The 19,869-nt window shown below is 44.7% G+C and overlaps 1 protein-coding gene across 1 annotated transcript in view; it reads left to right on the top strand.

Annotated features, from left to right (window-relative positions):
* Positions 1 to 17,804, top strand: part of znf385a (zinc finger protein 385A) — a gene marked incomplete at both ends in the record, with an annotated part of 36,216 nt that extends 18,412 nt beyond the window's left edge. Inside the window, 5 exons of the mRNA XM_084315625.1 lie at positions 5,264 to 5,438; positions 7,992 to 8,327; positions 10,543 to 10,730; positions 16,628 to 16,714; positions 17,550 to 17,804. Of these exons, the coding sequence (XP_084171751.1) occupies positions 5,264 to 5,438; positions 7,992 to 8,327; positions 10,543 to 10,730; positions 16,628 to 16,714; positions 17,550 to 17,804 (1,041 nt within the window). The remainder of the gene's footprint in view (positions 1 to 5,263; positions 5,439 to 7,991; positions 8,328 to 10,542; positions 10,731 to 16,627; positions 16,715 to 17,549) is intronic.
* Positions 17,805 to 19,869: the final 2,065 nt, after the last annotated feature.

The raw sequence follows: 19,869 nt of genomic DNA, 5'->3' as shown, positions 1-19,869 counted from the left end.
CCCTTTTTCATCACAGACCTAAAATCTAGTTTGGCTTATATGCTTATATATTTCACATTAGACACATTTGTAGAATGTTCCTGGCTCTGCGGCTCTGCACTATTCTCTATTGGAGCTCTGGGGCTCTGCAGCAGACATACTATTGGTTTCAAGAAGCGAGGGGTTACATCATGTGTACGCCGGCGTGCGTCAGCTGCGTTTGACTATTTCACGCGTGCAGCTTTGGAGGTTATGCTTAGTTATGCCAGCCAAAACGAAGAGGACGGTCATTCGGCAGATGGACTGAAGATGAAAGTTGTTGCATGTTAGACAGTTCAGTCAGGCTAGCCATCCCGGCTAAAGGCAGGGACAGCTAGTTAGCTTTAGCTACGTTATAATATTGAGTGCTAACGTGTGGTTCAGTCGGGATAGCCATGATGATGTCGGCTAGTAGCTAGCTTAGCTAAAGGCTAACTAGCGTTAGCTAACCTAGAGACAGCGCGTGCAGCATTGTTATGCCAAGATGAAGAGGACGGTCATTCGGCAGATGAACTTCGTCAACTCCACGCGGTTGTTTCCATCCTCTTGGACGTTTGGTGAGTTTTTAATGCACTCTATTCTATTCCCGCCGTGGATATCTCTCTCTCTCTCTCTCGGGAGCCAAACGGGCCGGCTAGCTGTTGTAGTAGCTAACGGTGTGTGGCCTGGTGTCAGCACCTGGTGCGAGGGAGGTGAGCTTGGTGTTTCATTATGAGAATATCTCCATGCTCAAGTCGGCTATAGTCCGCGAGGGACTTGTTGCCGGCACCGCTATGGTAAACACCACTCTGTAGTGGGACGTGTATTGCCTTCTTTTTCCTTCCCTCTTCGGATGAGAAGAGGAAAACACAGCGGCTGTCTGAAGTGTTGGCCTGTATTGCTTTTCTCACGTTGTACAGTTTTTCCAGTGGTAGCCGCATAGCTTGCTTCTGCGTTAGCTAGTGGTTAGCGATAGCCGGGTTGAGCTAACTGTTAGCCAGTTAGCTGTTTAGCTACGACGTTAGCTGCTCGTTTTCGCTCGGCTGGGAACGTTAGCTTGATGCTATCAGTTAGCCTAGAGTTAGCTGTTAGATTGTGCTACGACCATTGACATTAGCCGTGAGAATAGCAGGCCCTGGCACTCTGACTACGACATCATCTTTGACAAAAGATGTAGTCGGGCCTGCACCATGACAAGGCTCCGGCCATAGCTTCTTTTTGTCCCGCCAGCGAGAGGCCTTTCGTCAACGTGGAGACCTGTGTTGCGGCTTTCGCCCTGCGTTCCTTGGTGCAGGTAAGATGTCCATTGGACATTACCCCACTCTTCCTTCCTCCCTCCCGATGTTTTGTTAATAACGATGTTTTTTTCCAGGCAAAACATATGTTACTTCACAACATTTGGAGATACGACATGTGCTGTGTGTGAATTGTCTTGGTCGTTTTTGTGTAGCTTGGGTAGCGTTGGCCAAAGCTGTGTGTGGCCTGGTGTCAGTACCTGGCTACTCTATTTGCAGTTAGCCTATTTAGCTGATGTCGGCCATTGGCTCCTTGCTACTTTGTTTTCTCTGGTATAGACCCTCTTCTCTTTGGATTTAAGTGTTGATATATTCATGTTGCCTTTGTGAAGTTATCTTTTCCTTCTGTTTTGTTCTTCCATTAAAAGTTGAATATCCTTTAGGGGCTCATCTTTGCTTATCTCTCTCATACATGCTCTCTCTCTAACACACACACACACACAGACATGCTCTCTCTCTCTAACACACAAACACACATGCTCTCTCTCTCTCTCTCTCTCTCTCTCTCTTTCTAACACACAGACATGCTCTATATCTCTCTCTAACACACAAAATGACATGCTCTCTCTCTATATTTCTCTCTCTTTCTAACACACATATACATGCTCTCTCTCTAACACACACACACAAACAGACATGCTCTCTCTCTATCTCTCTCTCTCTGGCCTTGCTCTGGTGGAGGGTCAGGGGCATTGCCGGGTCTGTGCAGCGATAACACTGTTTATTGACTGTAGAACGGGAGCTCTCTCTCGCTCTCTCTCTTGCTATATGTTGACTGTATCATGCCCAGCCTCGGGCAGCGCTATTATTTAAGAATATGTTGACTGTATAAAAAAATATATATATATATATATATTTTTTTTTTCTTTTTACCTTTTAGAGGGGGGGGGGGGCCTCGCGTTTAAATCTCGCACAGGGCCTCGCATTTCTCCCAGGCGGCCCTGCCCACACAGTTAACCCCTGACAGTCTTTCTTCCTGTTTGATACCCACACAGTTTAAAACCTGACAGCCTTTCTTCCTGTTTGATACCCACACAGTTTAAAACCTGGCAGTTTTTTATATCTTGTTTGATACCCACACAGTTAACCCCTGACAGTCTTTCTTCCTATTTTATACCCACACAGTTTAAAACCTGACAGTCTTTCAGACTGGGTCACCAGGCAAGGAAGGAAATGATTAATTACAAATTTGGTGTGTGCTACTGTATACTGTATACCAGGGACGTGCACAGGACTTTAGAAAGGCAGGTGCCCAAAAGGAGAAAAGGGCATCAATTATTAAATGCAATGCGAGCGCGCACAGCGCGCAAGCCCGATTTTTGGGGTTAATACAAGTCTATGGTACATTCAGTTTCACCGATAGATGTCACCAAAACTACATAGTGTCCCTTTAATAACACAATATGCGCTCCAGACCAACAGCTGCGGGCGGCATGCCGAAATTAACACGCTGTGTTGAGAGAGCAAGAGAGAGAGAGAGAGAGAGAGAGAGAGAGAGAGAGAGAAGAGAGAGAGAGAGAGAGAGAGGGAGGGGAGAGAGAGAGAGAGAGAGAGAGAGAAATAGTAACTGTAAAAAAAGAGGTCTCGACTCGAGTGTGAGCTCAACAACAGCTGGATATCAATTTCGTGTTCAGTGCACTGCTGGCCCGGCACGCGGTTTACATCATCTCATCATCACCCACCCACGTGCTATGCGTAAATAATAGGTCCTTCCAAGTTCCAGGAGAGGGGTGGCATTTCTCTCTCTTTCTTTACCTAATATTTAGATTCTATCGTGACATCTTTCATTTGGAAGGGCAGGGCAGTATATCTATATGTGCAACAGTAAAAAAAAAAAAAAGAGGGTGGCATAAAAAGGGCACTTTCTAATGAAAAATGAAAAAGGCAGGTGCCCGGGCACCCCTTCACCCCTATGTGTGCACGTGCCTGCTGTATACCCATTACAATTAGATGAGTCTCTCAAGCACGATGAAAGTACTGTGAAAAGTGTTTGTCAATCTTGCATTTTTTGTTAAAATGAAAAGATTACATTAACAGTCCACAATAAGCGATTTATGATTGAATTAAAATTGTCCTGAATCATTGTACTGAATCTGAAATGTATTATTATTATTATTATTATTATTATTATTATTATTATTATTATTATTATTATTATTATTATTATTATTATTATTATTATTATATTAATATTAATATATTATTATTATTATTATTATTATTATTATTATTATTATTATTATTATTATTATTATTATTATTATTATTATTATTAATATTATTATGCTCCCAGTTGTCCAGAGGGACAGACAGGTAGTGAGCAGGCCAGAGGGACAGACAGGTAGTGAGCAGGCCAGAGGGACAGACAGGTAGTGAGCAGGCCAGGGGGGACAGACAGGTAGTGAGCAGGCCAGAGGGACAGACAGGTAGTGAGCAGGCCAGAGGGACAGACAGGTAGTGAGCAGGCCAGATGGACAGACAGGTAGTGAGCAGGCCAGAGGGACAGACAGGTAGTGAGCAGGCCAGAGGGACAGACAGGTAGTGAGCAGGCCAGAGGGACAGACAGGTAGTGAGCAGGCCAGGGGGACAGACAGGTAGTGAGCAGGCCAGAGGGACAGACAGGTAGTGAGCAGGCCAGGGGGACAGACAGGTAGTGAGCAGGCCAGGGGGACAGACAGGTAGTGAGCAGGCCAGAGGGACAGACAGGTAGTGAGCAGGCCAGAGGGACAGACAGGTAGTGAGCAGGCCAGAGGGACAGACAGGTAGTGAGCAGGCCAGAGGGACAGACAGGTAGGGAGCAGGCCAGAGGGACAGACAGGTAGTGAGCAGGCCAGAGGGACAGACAGGTAGGGAGCAGGCCAGGGGGACAGACAGGTAGTGAGCAGGCCAGAGGGACAGACAGGTAGTGAGCAGGCCAGAGGGACAGACAGGTAGGGAGCAGGCCAGGGGGACAGACAGGTAGTGAGCAGGCCAGAGGGACAGACAGGTAGTGAGCAGGCCAGAGGGACAGACAGGTAGGGAGCAGGCCAGAGGGACAGACAGGTAGTGAGCAGGCCAGAGGGACAGACAGGTAGTGAGCAGGCCAGAGGGACAGACAGGTAGTGAGCAGGCTAGAGGGACAGACAGGTAGTGAGCAGGCCAGAGGGACAGACAGGTAGTGAGCAGGCCAGAGGGACAGACAGGTAGTGAGCAGGCCAGAGGGACAGACAGGTAGTGAGCAGGCCAGAGGGACAGACAGGTAGGGAGCAGGCCAGAGGGACAGACAGGTAGGGAGCAGGCCAGGGGGGATTTACCACCAAAGAATTATATCATAATATTCACAAGCCCTTTCTTCAATATCCATACATCTCACCATATCTGCTTAGGTATGAAAAATCACATGACAGATGATAAATCTTTATCATATTGGTCCTGCGTGATACAATCAACTGATATTCTCAAACAATTCAGAAATAATTGAGAAATCGGACTCATCAATTGCTTTTTAGCACTGATTTAGACAGAAGTGTATCACAATTCTTTGTATAAAAAAATAAAAAAAATAAATAAAATGCACTGATGTTCAATATTCAATAAATATACATGGATACATGGCCCGGCCCTACACCATGGCAGTCCCATCCCATCTGCCGTGACAGCTCCACATTACACCCCCTCCATCACCTCTGACTGACAGATACGGTTGTCAACAGGAAAGTGGGACTTAGGATATAGGGCAACCAGATAGTGTGCAAACTGCAATAACCCTGCTGTGGTTTGTTGGTTGCTTGGAGGATGGATAATCTTTCCCTGATAGACGTACGTTTAGTATGTTGCACACCTGTTTATTTACGGTATCACCATATAAGCGGGCTTAACACGAGCCTCAGTTTACCGTAGCCTCAGTATAGCCATGTAATGCAGACGGTGAAAGATGCTTTCTCTGATGGGCCACAGTGTAAAACCTCTGACATCTCTTGTTGTCCTGTCAGAGCCAGGCAGAGGCCCACTACAAAGGGAATCGACACGCTCGCAGGTTGAAGGGTATCGAGACGTCCAAGGCCCCTCGCCCTCAAGACGGAGAGAAGCAGCAGCCCCCCACTGCTGCCTCCCCCTGCCCCTCCGGTCCCTCCCCCTCCAGCCCTGAACCAGACCCCAGCAAACAGGGTAAGCCTATACGTTACGTTGTAGCCATAAGTAATATATTTAGTTAGGGTTAAGGTTAGTTTTAACATTCACTTAACGGTTATGATTAAGACATAAAGTTAGGGTTAAGGTTCGTTTTAACATTCACTTCACGGTTATGGTTAAAGCATGAAATTAGGGTTAGGGTTCGATCCCCAGCAGGGGAAATGTAAAAAGTTTAAAAAGAAAATATAATGTGTAATATATGTACTTATTTGTGTTACAATACTTTGCTATATATAATATATGTTATATAATGCTATAATATAACATACACTAGTATGTACCTTTTTTCCCTGTGGTCAAATAGTACTTTATATACATATTTTAAGTGAGATCGAGCTCTACAATACTTAATGGCTATAACATACACTAGTATGTACCTTTTTTCCCTGTGGTCAAATAGTACTTTATATACATATTTTAAGTGAGATCGGGCTCTACAATACTTAATGGCTATAACATAACATACACTAGTATGTACCTTTTTTTCCCTGTGGTCAAATAGTACTTTATATACATATTTTAAGTGAGATCGGGCTCTACAATACTTAATGGCTATAACATAACATACATTATGTACCTTTGTCCCCCTGTGGTCGAATGGTACTTCATATACATATTTATAAGTGAGATCGGGCTCTACACCCATGCAAGGGGGGCGCGGTGGCGCGGTGGTTAGTAATGTAGTCTCACAGCCAGAAGGTCCTGGGTTGGGTTCACACAGCAGCAGGGGGGCCTTGCTGTGTAGAGTCTGCATGTTCTCCTCATATCATCATGGGTTTCTTCAGGCCGCTCCGGTTTCCTCCCCCCACTATAAAAAGACACGTATGATAAGGTTCCTCCTGCTGCCACCAAGGTGCCGGCGTTTCAACTGGCTGTCCACTGCTCCTAAATAGTTAGCACAGGTCAAATGCAGAGGACGAATTTCCCCCAAGGCGATTAATAAAGCGTAACTTACACACACTGTCACACACTGCACAGCTGCTCCTCTTACTTATGTGTTGAGGACAGCTGTTGTGTCAGAGGTCCAGGGGAGACGGGAGACGTTAGTACCGGGATGTCGGCTCAGAGACACGTCTCTGTCAGCACGGTTGGCACCCGCATCGCGCCGCGGGTTGTAGTCGTCAGGTCCGGCCCAGCTTGGCCCGGCCCGGCCCAGAGGGGCATGGCTGGCTCAGAACCTGTCAACAGCTACATTTACATTCACATTTAGTCCTTTAGCTGACGCTTTTATCCAAAGATTGTTGAACAACAAGTCAGCAGGAGGGGTTTACCTCTGGCAGGTAAGAGTAAGCGGTATTGTTTGTCAGTGTTGAACTCAAGTGTTACACTCATCGTAGTATAGACATATTACCACAGTAGGTAGTTGTATAATAATAATAATAATTTCTTAGATTTATATAGCGCCTTTCAAGGAACCCAAGGCGCTTAACAGAAGAGGGGGGACAAACTAAGGGGAAGGAAGTCAGAGGGACAACTGGGTAAAGGGAGAGTCAGGCAGAGTCATTAATACATTTGGTGAAGAGGTGAGATTTGAGTAGTGATTTGAAGGAGTCCAGGGATGTAGCGTTGCGGATGTCTGGAGGGAGGGAGTTCCAGAGGGTGGGTGCAGCAACACAGAAGGCTCTGGGACCGACAGTTGGTGGTGGGGATGGAGAGGAGACCAGAGTCAGAGGGATGGAGGAGGTCAGCTAGGTACCGGGGGGCAAGGGAAGGGAGTGTAGGGAACCCTCACAGAAAGGAAACATAGGTGTGTCGCTTGCTCTTCAGAGTAGGGCGATCTGGAATCAGGGAGAAACTTCAGAGATTTGAAACTTCAGAGATTTGGTTGAATGTTTTGACGCAACGTCTTGATTCTGATGAAGATGCACTATGCATCGGAACATTACGCCTTCAATGTAAAAAAAAAAAAAAAAAAAAAAAGTGTATCGCCTTAAATCTGTGTGCTCCTGTGTTCTACTGTGGATCAAATCTCTGAAGTTCCAAGTCTCTGAAGAATCATTAAAGGATTGTGTCAAATCATGTTCGGTTCAGCTGTTGCAGACCGGCAAATGGTTTAACATTTGTTAAAAATTTCCGGTGCAAATCCCTTTGCTCATTACTGAATCTGCAGACTTGATGTAAGATTTCCAACACGCTGTTCCATATTCAACGAGTCGACAGAGGAGCAGTGTATGAGAAGCAGTGTGAAAAGCAGTGCCTGCCGCTGCCTCTGCTCTGCAATCGTTCTCTGAGGCAGAGCCACGCTGGTTGTGTCTGTACCAGTGTACCAGTGTTGTAGTACTCGAGTCCGAGTCCTGGACTCATTTTCAGGACTCATGACTTGAACTCGGACTCGAACACTGGGGACTCAAGACTCGACTCGGACTCTAGATTTTGTGACTCAACTACAACACTGGTCTGTGCTTTATGTCCCCCCCCTGTGGTTCAGCTCTGACCCCCGTGACTAGCTGCTGAAACCCCACGACTTGTACCGTTCAAATCCGTCCATGAACAATGCCGTTAACCGCGGGTTAACCTTGTGCTTCACAGATGACACCCTATCCCGTCCCGACTTGAACGAGTCACCGATGGACGTCAGCCCCCCACCTCCGACGCCCGGCCTCACCCCGTCGTCAGACCTCGAGTGTCCCCTCGTGCGGTGTCTGAGCGCGGCACCCGTGCCCTCCGCCCCCTCCTCTCCTCCCGCGGGCCCCGGCGGGCCCCCCGGGGAGCCAGGCACGACAGGCACTCCTGACACCTCGTCCCCCGGGGCCAGCCCCTCTCCGGGGGGAGAGTCCGAGGAGGACAAGGCTAAGAAGCTGCTCTACTGCTCCCTGTGCAAAGTGGCTGTCAACTCCCTCTCCCAGCTGGAGGCACATAACAAAGGTAACTCTCTTGCCCGGATTCTGGAACATGGTGGCTGTGGGTCGAACGTGGCGTGGTGTCAGAAGTGGTGGAAGAAGTACACAGTTCCTTTACTTACTAAAAGTAGAAATACCCAGATAGATGGATGTACAGTCTGCTAGGTGGAGGTACTGTCTGCTAGGTGGAGGCACTGTCTGCTAGGTGGAGGCACTGTCTGCTAGGTGGAGGTACTGTCTGCTAGGTGGAGGTACTGTCTGCTAGGTGGAGGCACTGTCTGCTAGGTGGAGGCACTGTCTGCTAGGTGGAGGTACTGTCTGCTAGGTGGAGGTACTGTCTGCTAGGTGGAGGTACTGTCTGCTAGGTGGAGGCACTGTCTGCTAGGTGGAGGTACTGTCTGCTAGGTGGAGGTACTGTCTGCTAGGTGGAGGCACTGTCTGCTAGGTGGAGGTACTGTCTGCTAGGTGGAGGTACTGTCTGCTAGGTGGAGGTACTGTCTGCTAGGTGGAGGTACTGTCTGCTAGGTGGAGGTACTGCCTGCTAGGTGGAGGTACTGTCTGCTAGGTGGAGGCACTGTCTGCTAGGTGGAGGCACTGTCTGCTAGGTGGAGGTACTGTCTGCTAGGTGGAGGTACTGTCTGCTAGGTGGAGGTACTGTCTGCTAGGTGGAGGTACTGTCTGCTAGGTGGAGGCACTGTCTGCTAGGTGGAGGTACTGTCTGCTAGGTGGAGGTACTGTCTGCTAGGTGGAGGTACTGTCTGCTAGGTGGAGGTACTGTCTGCTAGGTGGAGGTACTGTCTGCTAGGTGGAGGTACTGTCTGCTAGGTGGAGGTACTGTCTGCTAGGTGGAGGTAGGCTACTGTCTGCTAGGTGGAGGTACTGTCTGCTAGGTGGAGGTACTGTCTGCTAGGTGGAGGTACTGTCTGCTAGGTGGAGGTACTGTCTGCTAGGTGGAGGTACTATGTGCTAGGTGGACGTACTATGTGCTAGAGGTCAGTTTGCATAGGGATAATTTTGCAGAAGACTATCTCGCTCTGTTGTAGCCATGTTGACTCAGTGGTTTGCATAATAAATAACTGGCTCTTCTCCATATAAATTCCCCACAGCCATATAACATTCTGTCTGTCTAACCTTGCAGCTACCGCTCTCCAACGGTGTGTCATTACATCATCAAGCTAGATTTCTGAAGTGTATAGGAGCCTACAGTAGCTGTAATGTGATCATCTTGTGATCTTCTAGTGCGACATCTAGTGGCTGAATGTTATCTATATCACCTCTTTCTTAGACTCAACCTCGACCACTAGTGACAGTTTAGTGACGGTCTAGTGGCGGTCTAGTGACGTCTTGACCAGGTGGTCTTGACTCCAACCACTGCTTCTTGGTGATACAAGGTTTTCATCCAACTGCAGTGATATAATGACTAGAATGGGTGTTCATGGGAGTGCATACAGTATGTCCATGGCATACTATAGTGGGTCATAAATAGTTCCCCCCAGTGAATGAAGGGCGTATGGTATGTACACATACGTTTTATGTCTCTCTTGTGGCCTTTTGATTTGAAACTGGAGTCCCTCGTTGGAATTGATCATTTAAAAGAAAGAATTTGACACCTTCTTGCCATGGAGTGCTTGTGTTTTTAATATTGTCTGTTTTCATTTAAATGTGCTCTCACTATCTTGTTTTTTATTGGTGTTGTTCTATATGGGAACATCTGTATGCTGCCTTCTTGACCAGGGACCACTTGAAAAAGTGATTACCCTGGTTCAATATCAATGTGATTACCCTGGTTCAATATCAATGTGATTACCCTGGTTAAATATCAATGTGATTACCCTGGTTAAATACCAATGTGATTACCCTGGTTAAATATCAATGTGATTACCCTGGTTAAATATCAATGTGATTACCCTGGTTAAATATCAATGTGATTACCATGGTTAGATAAAGGATAAAGCGTGTCTGCAAATCATGTTATGATTTCTCAAAGCACAACACTGAGTGACTGAAACACTAGCTGGTTATGACGTACAATCAGTGTAGATTTCAATGGTGGAATCTGTTTACTGCTCAGTTGTTGAGAAAATAGTGAAAAGATTTTCAAACTAGAAGTGTTCCAAACCGAAGAGTAGGCTAGGCCTACCGCGGACGTAACAACAACAACAACAACAACAACAACAACAACAACAACAACAACATGGGCACAACTAACTGGTTTACACTCTTCTCTTTGCCGCCTGCAGGTACCAAACACAAAACGATTCTGGAGGCTCGGAGCGGGTTGGGACCAATCAAGGCATACCCACGTATGGGGCCGAAGCTCAGCCCGGAGGAGGGGGGAGGGGTGACCTCTGACCCAGACACTCAGGAACGCACCTTCCACTGTGAGATCTGCAACGTGAGGGTCAACTCGGAGCTGCAGCTCAAACAGGTGAGAAGCTCCGCTGGTGGTTTGAGGGTCAGATGAGTTGAGAGCGATAAGCTGCTGGTGTTTCCCCTGCAGTCACTCAGTGCTGGTGGTCGACCACAGCAGCAACAACACCACCACTTGTGTTTCTCATTGTACCTCAACACAATCTGCGCCGAAAACGAGTTAACTCGTTATTGCCCGCCCAATGCGTTCAGCGCCAGAAACAAGTTAACTCGTTTTTGGGATCGTTATTTTGTTTATTCGCTATATCTATTCATAATTCATAGCTGCAGCCTCTGGTATACGATTCAGACCCTGTCTGAGCTGGCAGACGGTCAACACCGCCCTCTACTGCCATCCGGAGCTATTGCAGCTCATTGGAAATGAGCTGGTGTGTTTTAGGAGCCGATCTGAGCCGGGCGCCCGTCATTGTGAAACGGTCGGTAGTGTGGTACGGACCTCCACGAGCAGTATTTGGAATTGCGATCAGATATTTGGATTGTTTCTTTTGCATTACATCAGATACAAGGTAAGAAGACTATATATAAATTTGATCGTTGATCTGATATGTATTTCTACCACGATCACAGCTAGTTGTATGTAGGTGTATCTGCTTATTACCGTTGACTGCGGTTGGGGGGGGGGGGGGGGGGGGGGCGAGCTATAATAATGATAATCTAGCGTTGATTTCAGGATGATTAGATAATCAGCCAAAAAATTACAACGTGATGACTGGATTACAGTAAAATGCCTTTTTCTTGTCTTTTTCCTGGAATTACTCAAAAGCACCCAAACCATACTCTATTCAAAACGGTATAAAACGGAAATGTACTGATGAAAAAACAATCTGTTTTGGGCATGTTGACTGGAAGCAACTCACTGAGGGTCAACAGCGTTATTAGACCCATATATAAGATATATTTTAAGCACTCGCAAATGGCACAGTCTAAAACTATATCCATAAAGACCTGGCGATGAAGGGGGATCAGCGCCCCCTGCTGCTGGCGGTCAATGTGTTAATTTGAATCATAATCAAAACAACCACAAAAAGATATATTTAGTGTTTCAATCTGCAGTGGAACCAAAAGAGGAACAGATGTTTTAGTTTTTTCATTAACCTTTATTTAACCAGGTTAAATAATAATAATAATAATAATAATAATAATAATAATAATAATAATAACTTTATTTATATAGCACCTTTCATACATGGATTGCAGCTCAAAGTGCTTCACAGCAAATAGCATAAAATGAACATATATGCATAAAATTAGCATACTGAATAAAAACAATGCACAAGTGCAGACATACAGTATAGAATAGGTATAAAAGACAATAACATTTGTGCAATGTAGAAAGTTCAGACATAAGACGTAATTTTTTTTAATTAAAATGTCTTTTCCAAGAGTGACCACACACACACACACACACACACACACACACACACACACACACACACACACACACACACACACACACACACACACACACACACACACACACATTAAAAACAGATCTGCTTTACAGTAAAGGTGCAGGGAAGCCACCAGCGACAGTGGCTCAGGTTCCCGGTTCGATTCCCGCTCCTCCCGGCAGCATGTCGAAGTGTCCTTGAGCAAGACACTTAACCCCTAACTGCACCCAATGAGCAGGTCGGCACCTTGCATGGTTGCCTCCACCATTGGTGTGTGAATGTGTGAGTGAATAGGTAGAATGTGAGGCATAAATTATAAAGTGCTTTGGATAAAAGAGATATGTCTGTTTCTATAGCTTTCACCATGCCTTTAAATTCATTAAGAGAGACTAGATCCTGGAGTTTAAGATAATTAAGAGAGACTATATCCTGTAGTTAAAATTCATTAAGAGAGACTAGATCCTAGAGTTTAAGTTAATTAAGACTGACTAGATCCTCGAGTTTAAATTCATTAAGAGAGACTAGATCCTCGAGTTTAAATTCATTAAGAGAGACTAGATCCTGGGCGGCCGGGTGGCGCAGTGGGCAAGGCGCTCGCCACCAATGCAGGAGATACTGGTATCGAGCCCAGCTCTCAGCGTTGCTTCCGGCTTGGCCGGCCGCCGTACTAACACAATTGGCAGTGTTAGAGGGTGGGAAAGCCGGTGGCTGGGTCCTGGTCATTGTAAACAGCGACTCCTACAGTTCGGTCGGGGCGCCTGCTCAGCGAGGAAAGGATCTAAGGGGGGTAGTGTGATCCTTCCACACGTTACACTCTCTCAGTGAGAGTCCACGCTGCCAGGTGAAAAGAAGCGGTTGATTGGCTACACATGTGTCGGAGGAAGCATGTGATAGCCTCCACTCTCCCAGACGCGTGTATCACTTCCGCAACGGATTTATTTGGATTTCGGTTTCCGGGTTCGCCTGATTGGCCGCGACGGCCACGCTACACGCTGCTGTGTTTCACTGCCGCTTTCCCACTTCAACGCCAGAGCAATATTGTCGCGCCATCTTCTGAGTGCAGACGCGCTGCTGTTTATGAGAGAGCGTAGATTTCAGTGTGTATCATTTAATCATTTATCATTTAACATTTGAAAGGCATACATTGTTGTCATACAGAAGTACAGAATACTTTTATCCAAAATGCTTCTTACTGTTACTGTTAGAGACTGTGCTAGACAAGATAAGTATGAAATAAAATAGTATAGAGACATATGTACAATGTTCGATGCAGAATAGAAGTAACTGAGTTACCATACAATATACAATATACTATGCAATGTACTAATATACAATACGGCTCACTTTTCCCACTTCAATGACAGAGCTGCTGTTTAATAATATTGTCGCGTTGTGGAAAGCAGGATGAGAGAGCGTAGATTTCAGTGTGTATCATTTAATCATTTATCATTTAACATTTGAAAGGCATACATTGTTGTCATACAGAAGTACAGAATACTTTTATCCAAAATGCTTCTTACTGTTACTGTTAGAGACTGTGCTAGACAAGATAAGTATGAAATAAAATAGTATAGAGACATATGTACAATGTTCGATGCAGAATAGAAGTAACTGAGTTACCATACAATATACAATATACTATGCAATGTAGCAATATACAATACGCTATAGTGCAACGCAGCAATGGGATGAGGTACAATTTACAGTAAGGTGTACGAGTTGCAGTGCAAATGCTTCTTACTGGCGCGCTCCAGAGACTGTTACCATACAATATACAATATACTATGCAATGTACTAATATACAATACGCTATAGTGCAAAGCAGACGCGGGATGAGGTACAATTTACAGTAAGGTGTACGAGTTGCAGTGCAAATGCTTCTTACTGGCGCGCTCCAGAGACTGTTACCATACAAGTGATTCTTGACAAAAGGGACACGCCAATATTATTAGATGACTGATGACTGCACAGCAGCGTGGCGCGATATTATTAGATGACTGATGACTGCACCGATGTGAAAGGGGAAGTGTCAAGTGGCCGTCGCGGCCAATCAGGCGAACCCGGAAACCGAAATCCAACTAAATCCGTTGCGGAAGTGATACACGCCTCCCAGACCGACTGTAGGGGGTAGGTGCGCAGCGACCAGGAAGGGGATTGGGAATTGGCATAACGACTAACATTGGGATGGGAGAAAAACGGAGGAAAAAGGAGGGGGGAAAAGATAAAAAAAAAAAAAGAGAGACTAGATCCTGGAGTTTAAATGCATTAAGAGAGACTAGATCCTGGAGTTTAAGTTAATTAAGACTGAATAGATCCTGGAGTTTAAGTTAATTAAGACTGACTAGATCCTCAAGTTTAAATTCATTAAGAGTGACTAGATCCAGGAGTTTAAATTCATTAAGAGTGACTAGATCCTGGAGTTTAAATTCATTAAGAGTGACTAGATCCTGGAGTTTAAATTCATTAAGAGAGACTAGATCCTGGAGTTTAAATTCATTAAGAGAGACTAGGTCCTGGAGTTTAAATTCATTAAGAGAGACTAGATCCTGGAGTTTAAATTCATTAAGAGAGACTAGATCCTGTTTAAGAGTGACTAGATCCAGGAGTTTAAATTCATTAAGAGTGACTAGATCCTGGAGTTTAAATTCATTAAGAGAGACTAGATCCTGGAGTTTAAGTTAATTAAGAGTGACTAGATCCTCCAGTTTAAATTCATTGAGTGATTAGATCCTGGAGTTTAAATGAATTAAGAGTGACTAGATCCTATGGAGTTTAAATGCATTAAGAGTGACTAGATCCTATGGAGTTTAAATGCATTAAGAGTGACTAGATCCTGGAGTTTAAATTCATTAAGAGAGACTAGTTCCTGGAGTTTATATTCATTAAGACTGACTATATCCTGGAGTTTAGTGATTAGATCCTGGAGTTTAAATTCATTAAAGGTGACTAGATCCTGGAGTTTAAATTCATTAAGAGTGACTAGATCCTCAAGTTTAAATTCATTAAGAGTGACTAGATCCTGTAGTTTAAATTCATTAAGAGTGACTAGATCCTCAAGTTTAAATTCATTAAGAGTGACTAGACCCTGGAGTTTAAATTCATTATGAGTGAATGGCATCATAGTTAAAAGCATATAAATGACTAAGCCTAATGACTAATCAATAAACAGTGAACCCTATTGGTCACCTTGTGTACTGCATGCAACAGTACATAATACATTTTACATATTATACACCTGCAAATAACCCATAACTCTGTATGACACCATGTACAATAATGCTGTATATACCATATACTATATCTTATTTTTTTTTTTACCGTATATATATCTACCCACATCTGTCTGTACATATAATCCTTTTTACATGTCTGTAGACTAGATACCATACCATACCACTATATACATAACCCTTACCTACTCTTACTAGTTACGCTGCTGGCCAGTATGACTTACAGTACCATATATATATATATTTTTTTTTTTATATATATACCTGTATCACTGTACATATTAATACTACAACTGTGTAGATACATCTGATTAGCACTATTACACTAATACTAATCTATATATTTTATACCCAGTTTAATCACCTGTACATTGTATATTGCTGTTGCACTTTACTTACATTTGCTCTCTGGTTGGATGCCAAACTTATTTTTATTGTACTGTATCTAATATAATTTAAACTAAACTAAACTAAATTAAACTAAACTAAACTAAAGTAAACTGAACTAATCTAAAGTGTTTCTGCTGCTCTCATACAACAGTATGTAAAACTGGCATTACTGTCATTATAACATTACTGCTTTTCATCCTTTCATACCTTTTAGAAACACACTGTCAAGTCTAGACTACAGATGGAAATTAGCTTCTGATAAATCTGGTGCAAACATATTTTCATGTAACAATGATTAATGTAAATGCACTGTCTATAAATAAATATACATATTTATTTTTTTAAGTCCCCTGCCACAGGCTGGTCAAGATATAAATAAACAAATAAACACACAAACAAACAAATAAATAAACACTTAAATAAATAAACAAACAAACAAACAAACAAACAAACAAACAAACAAACAAATAAATACATTTTTCTTTCTTCTTCAATTCAATAACCTGACCGTAGCCTACTGCCTATTGAAAGTACTAATAGTCTAGTTTGTATTTGCTGAACATTCTAAAGATGATGTCACAGTGGCTACTGGCAGACTGTGATGAGATCACTTACACATGACGGCTTGTGCAATGATCTCAGTATCCAGTTCAACCTCTACGTGTCCTTGTTGTTTCTCTAGCATAATCAACCTCTCCTCCTTGTTGTTTCTCTAGTATATATCCACCTCAACCTCTCCTCCTTGTTGTGTTTCTCTAGTATATATCCACCTCAACCTCTCTTCCTTGTTGTGTTTCTCTAGTATATATCCACCTCAACCTCTCCTCCTTGTTGTTTCTCTAGTATATATCCACCTCAACCTCTCCTCCTTGTTGTTTCTCCAGCATATATCCAGCCGAAGGCATCGGGACGGAGTCGCAGGCAAACCCAACCCTCTCCTCAGTCGGCACAAGAAACGCACAGACTTTTTGGTATGAACCCACCTTTTTTGAGACAGGCCTATATATTCCTTCCTGTAGCCCACATGCTGCATTCCTCTATCCCAGGGCGGCCCACAGTAGCTCCATGGGCCACATTTGGCTCTCCACAAAATAGATGTTGGCCCTCCAAAGCAGAGAGTGATAACACACAGGCGCAGTACAGTATAGCACCATTCTACCAGCAGGCGGCGCTCACGCTGTACTCTTATGTTGATCCTAATATATTTTTCTTGTGGAAGTGCTGTTCTGTAATCTGCCACCAGGGGTCGCAAAGATTCTGCCATTCTGATGTCCAACATTCAGGCTGGATATCTGTCAATCTCATTGTGCTGTAAATATCTATCTATTAAAAACATTTATCCCAGTGAATCTATTTGGTCTATTTTGATGTAAATTAATTGTATTCATAAACTGAGTGATTTTTCAAACCAATTTGATTACCACAACAAGGAACAAACACATTGTTCTAAAACTTGCAGTATACTGTCTTTATAGTTTGGGCACCCTGCCATCTACCCTGGAGTTAGACAAGAAGATACATACCTTTTTCTTCTCTGTGCATGCAGTAGGAGTAGGAAGACGCGCACCGTTAGCCTAGCTTAGCGTCAGTCACTGGAAGTAGGTTCCTCCATTAGCCTAGTTCCCAACGTCTTCCTAGTCCTACTGCATGCACAGAGAAAAGGTATGTATCTTCTTGTCTAACTCCAGGGTAGATGGCAAATAAGCTAATTTCCCAAAATGTTGGAGTTTTCCTTTAAGTGAATCAATGTAAAATCACAATTTGTGAATATATCAACATGTTTCTCTCTACCTCTCTATCTTACAGTCTTCCTTCACCTTCTCAAAGGACCTTCCTAAATCACTGGGGGCTGGACTCTTACCGAACCCCCTGGCCATCGCCGCGGCAATGGCGGCCGCCGCCTCGTCCAATCACCTGGCGCTGCGTGCGCCCTGCCCCCCCGTCCCCCACCTTTTCCCCCCACACCACCACCTCCTGCAGGGCACGCCCCTCAGCCTGCTACGGCCCGCCCCCGGGCCCATGCGCACCACACACGGGCCAATCCTCTTCGCCCCTTACTGACGGTGATCGCGATGGGGACCAACAATCAGAGAGAAGCACACACTGTGAAGTAAAACAGGGAGAACCATTGATAATCAACGAATCTAATTCAGAAACTCAAAGACATTTTACCGCGGAGAGACGACTCACCGCTTCCCGCCCCCTCCTCCGTCCATCGCTCCACTCTCCGCTAATCATCGTCGGCAGCGTGGCGCCGGGGGGTTTGTGGGAGGATCACGTGACACGTCGTGACAGCCACGTCTCGCGTGGACTTCCTCAAGCGCCCCCTCCGCTCTGTGCCTGGTGACGGGATCATCTACGACAGCCTGAGTTTTTTTTTGTTTTGTTTTATGTCTTAATCAAACACGGTTTGCTCTGAGCCCCTCGTCTCTTTCCCCTGCGGCTAGTCGGTTCATTACTCATCCAAAGCCTCAACACAGCATCATCAAAGACACGCCCACTGGGTTAGACGTACAATAGCAGCTGCCTGTGATATCAGCCAGTACCATACTGTGATATCAGCCAGTACCACACTGTGATATCAGCCACTACCACACTGTGATATCAGCCAGTACCATACTGTGATATCAGCCAGTACCATACTGTGATATCAGCCAGTACCATACTGTGATATCAGCCAGTACCACACTGTGATATCAGCCAGTACCACACTGTGATATCAGCCAGTACCACACTGTGATATCAGCCAGTACCATACTCTGGGTGACACATTGGAGTGGATTTGATGATTCATACTGCTTAGCCACTGTTTTGTGGGCTGCATACGATAGAACAACAATAATCTTAAGTATCTCAACTGTTGTTTTGAGTTATAGACTTACCTATGTACCTTTTCTGCAGTTCCTGGCACAAGGTCCTTTGTACCGTATGTCTCAAGGTGGTTAGTATTCGTCCTGGTGTCGCTGATGATAGATGTTAGTCTATATTTACCTCTCTGGGACAGGAAGTCAAGGAGGCATGGCGCAAGAGGACGAAACAAGATGTCTACCGATGTACACCATGTGTCCATCGAGACAAAACCCATTCGTTGTTAGGTGTGAGTTATTTATTCTTTTGCCTGTGTGGATTTCTCCCCTAAGAATCGTGTCTTAGAATTCTCGAGCTTTCAATGGACAGTAGCCGGTGTGACGACGTCGTTAGGATGTTAGGTGTGATCGTACATCTGGAAGGGATCTGCACGCAGTCTCAGTGTATGTAAAAGATACAGTATGAGAGGGGAGGGGGACACGAGGAAGATGTGCAGAGACCCAGGTCCAATAGTTTCTGTGAACAACTCCTATAGTGTTTGTTTTAACCACCTCTGAGTGTCATATGGGTGGGGTAACTGGTACATCTGGTCAATTCAATGTCAGGTAAGTTGTCAATCACAGACGTATTCTAGATTCTGGTACATATTGTTTTGACCTATGCAGCAAGCCCCACCTATCTGGTACCTCAAGCCCCACCTATATGGTACCTCAAGCCCCACCTATCTGGTACCTCAAGCCCCACCTATCTGGTACCTCAAGCCCCACCTATCTGGTATCTCAAGCCCCACCTATCTGGTACCTCAAGCCCCACCTATCTGGTATCTCAAGCCCCACCTATCTGGTATCTCAAGCCCCACCTATCTGGTATCTCAAGCCCCACCTATCTGGTACCTCAAGCCCCACGATCTGCTACCTCAAGCAGTTGAAAACAAATCCGAGGATAATTTTTTACACCTGCACAGAGCGAAGCGCTGGTGAGAGGGTATTGCAATTCTGTCTGGCTGTCTGTCTGTCTGCACCAGCCATGACCTCAGTTCTCTTCCCATTTGGATGACGCTTCACAACGTACTTTTCAAATCGGTCGACGACAAAGTATTTAATTTGAATTAATTTCCATCATTGCCCATTGAGAGTAATACAAGGGGTAACCGCTAGATGGCGGTAGACTCCTGTAATCGGCTCTCTGGCAACACTTTACATTCACGTCAGCCTTGTATCGTAGGTGAAATACCTATGCATTCGAAAAAGCATTTTCCACTCGAGAATCAATTTCTGTCAACATGTGTGATGTCACAACAGGTTCATGTTCGTAGGTT

This window comes from Notolepis coatsorum (genome assembly GCF_963971535.1).
Source record: "Notolepis coatsorum genome assembly, chromosome: 6".
Lineage (NCBI taxonomy): Eukaryota > Metazoa > Chordata > Actinopteri > Aulopiformes > Paralepididae > Notolepis > Notolepis coatsorum.
This window is presented reverse-complemented; position numbering and strand designations above follow the sequence as displayed.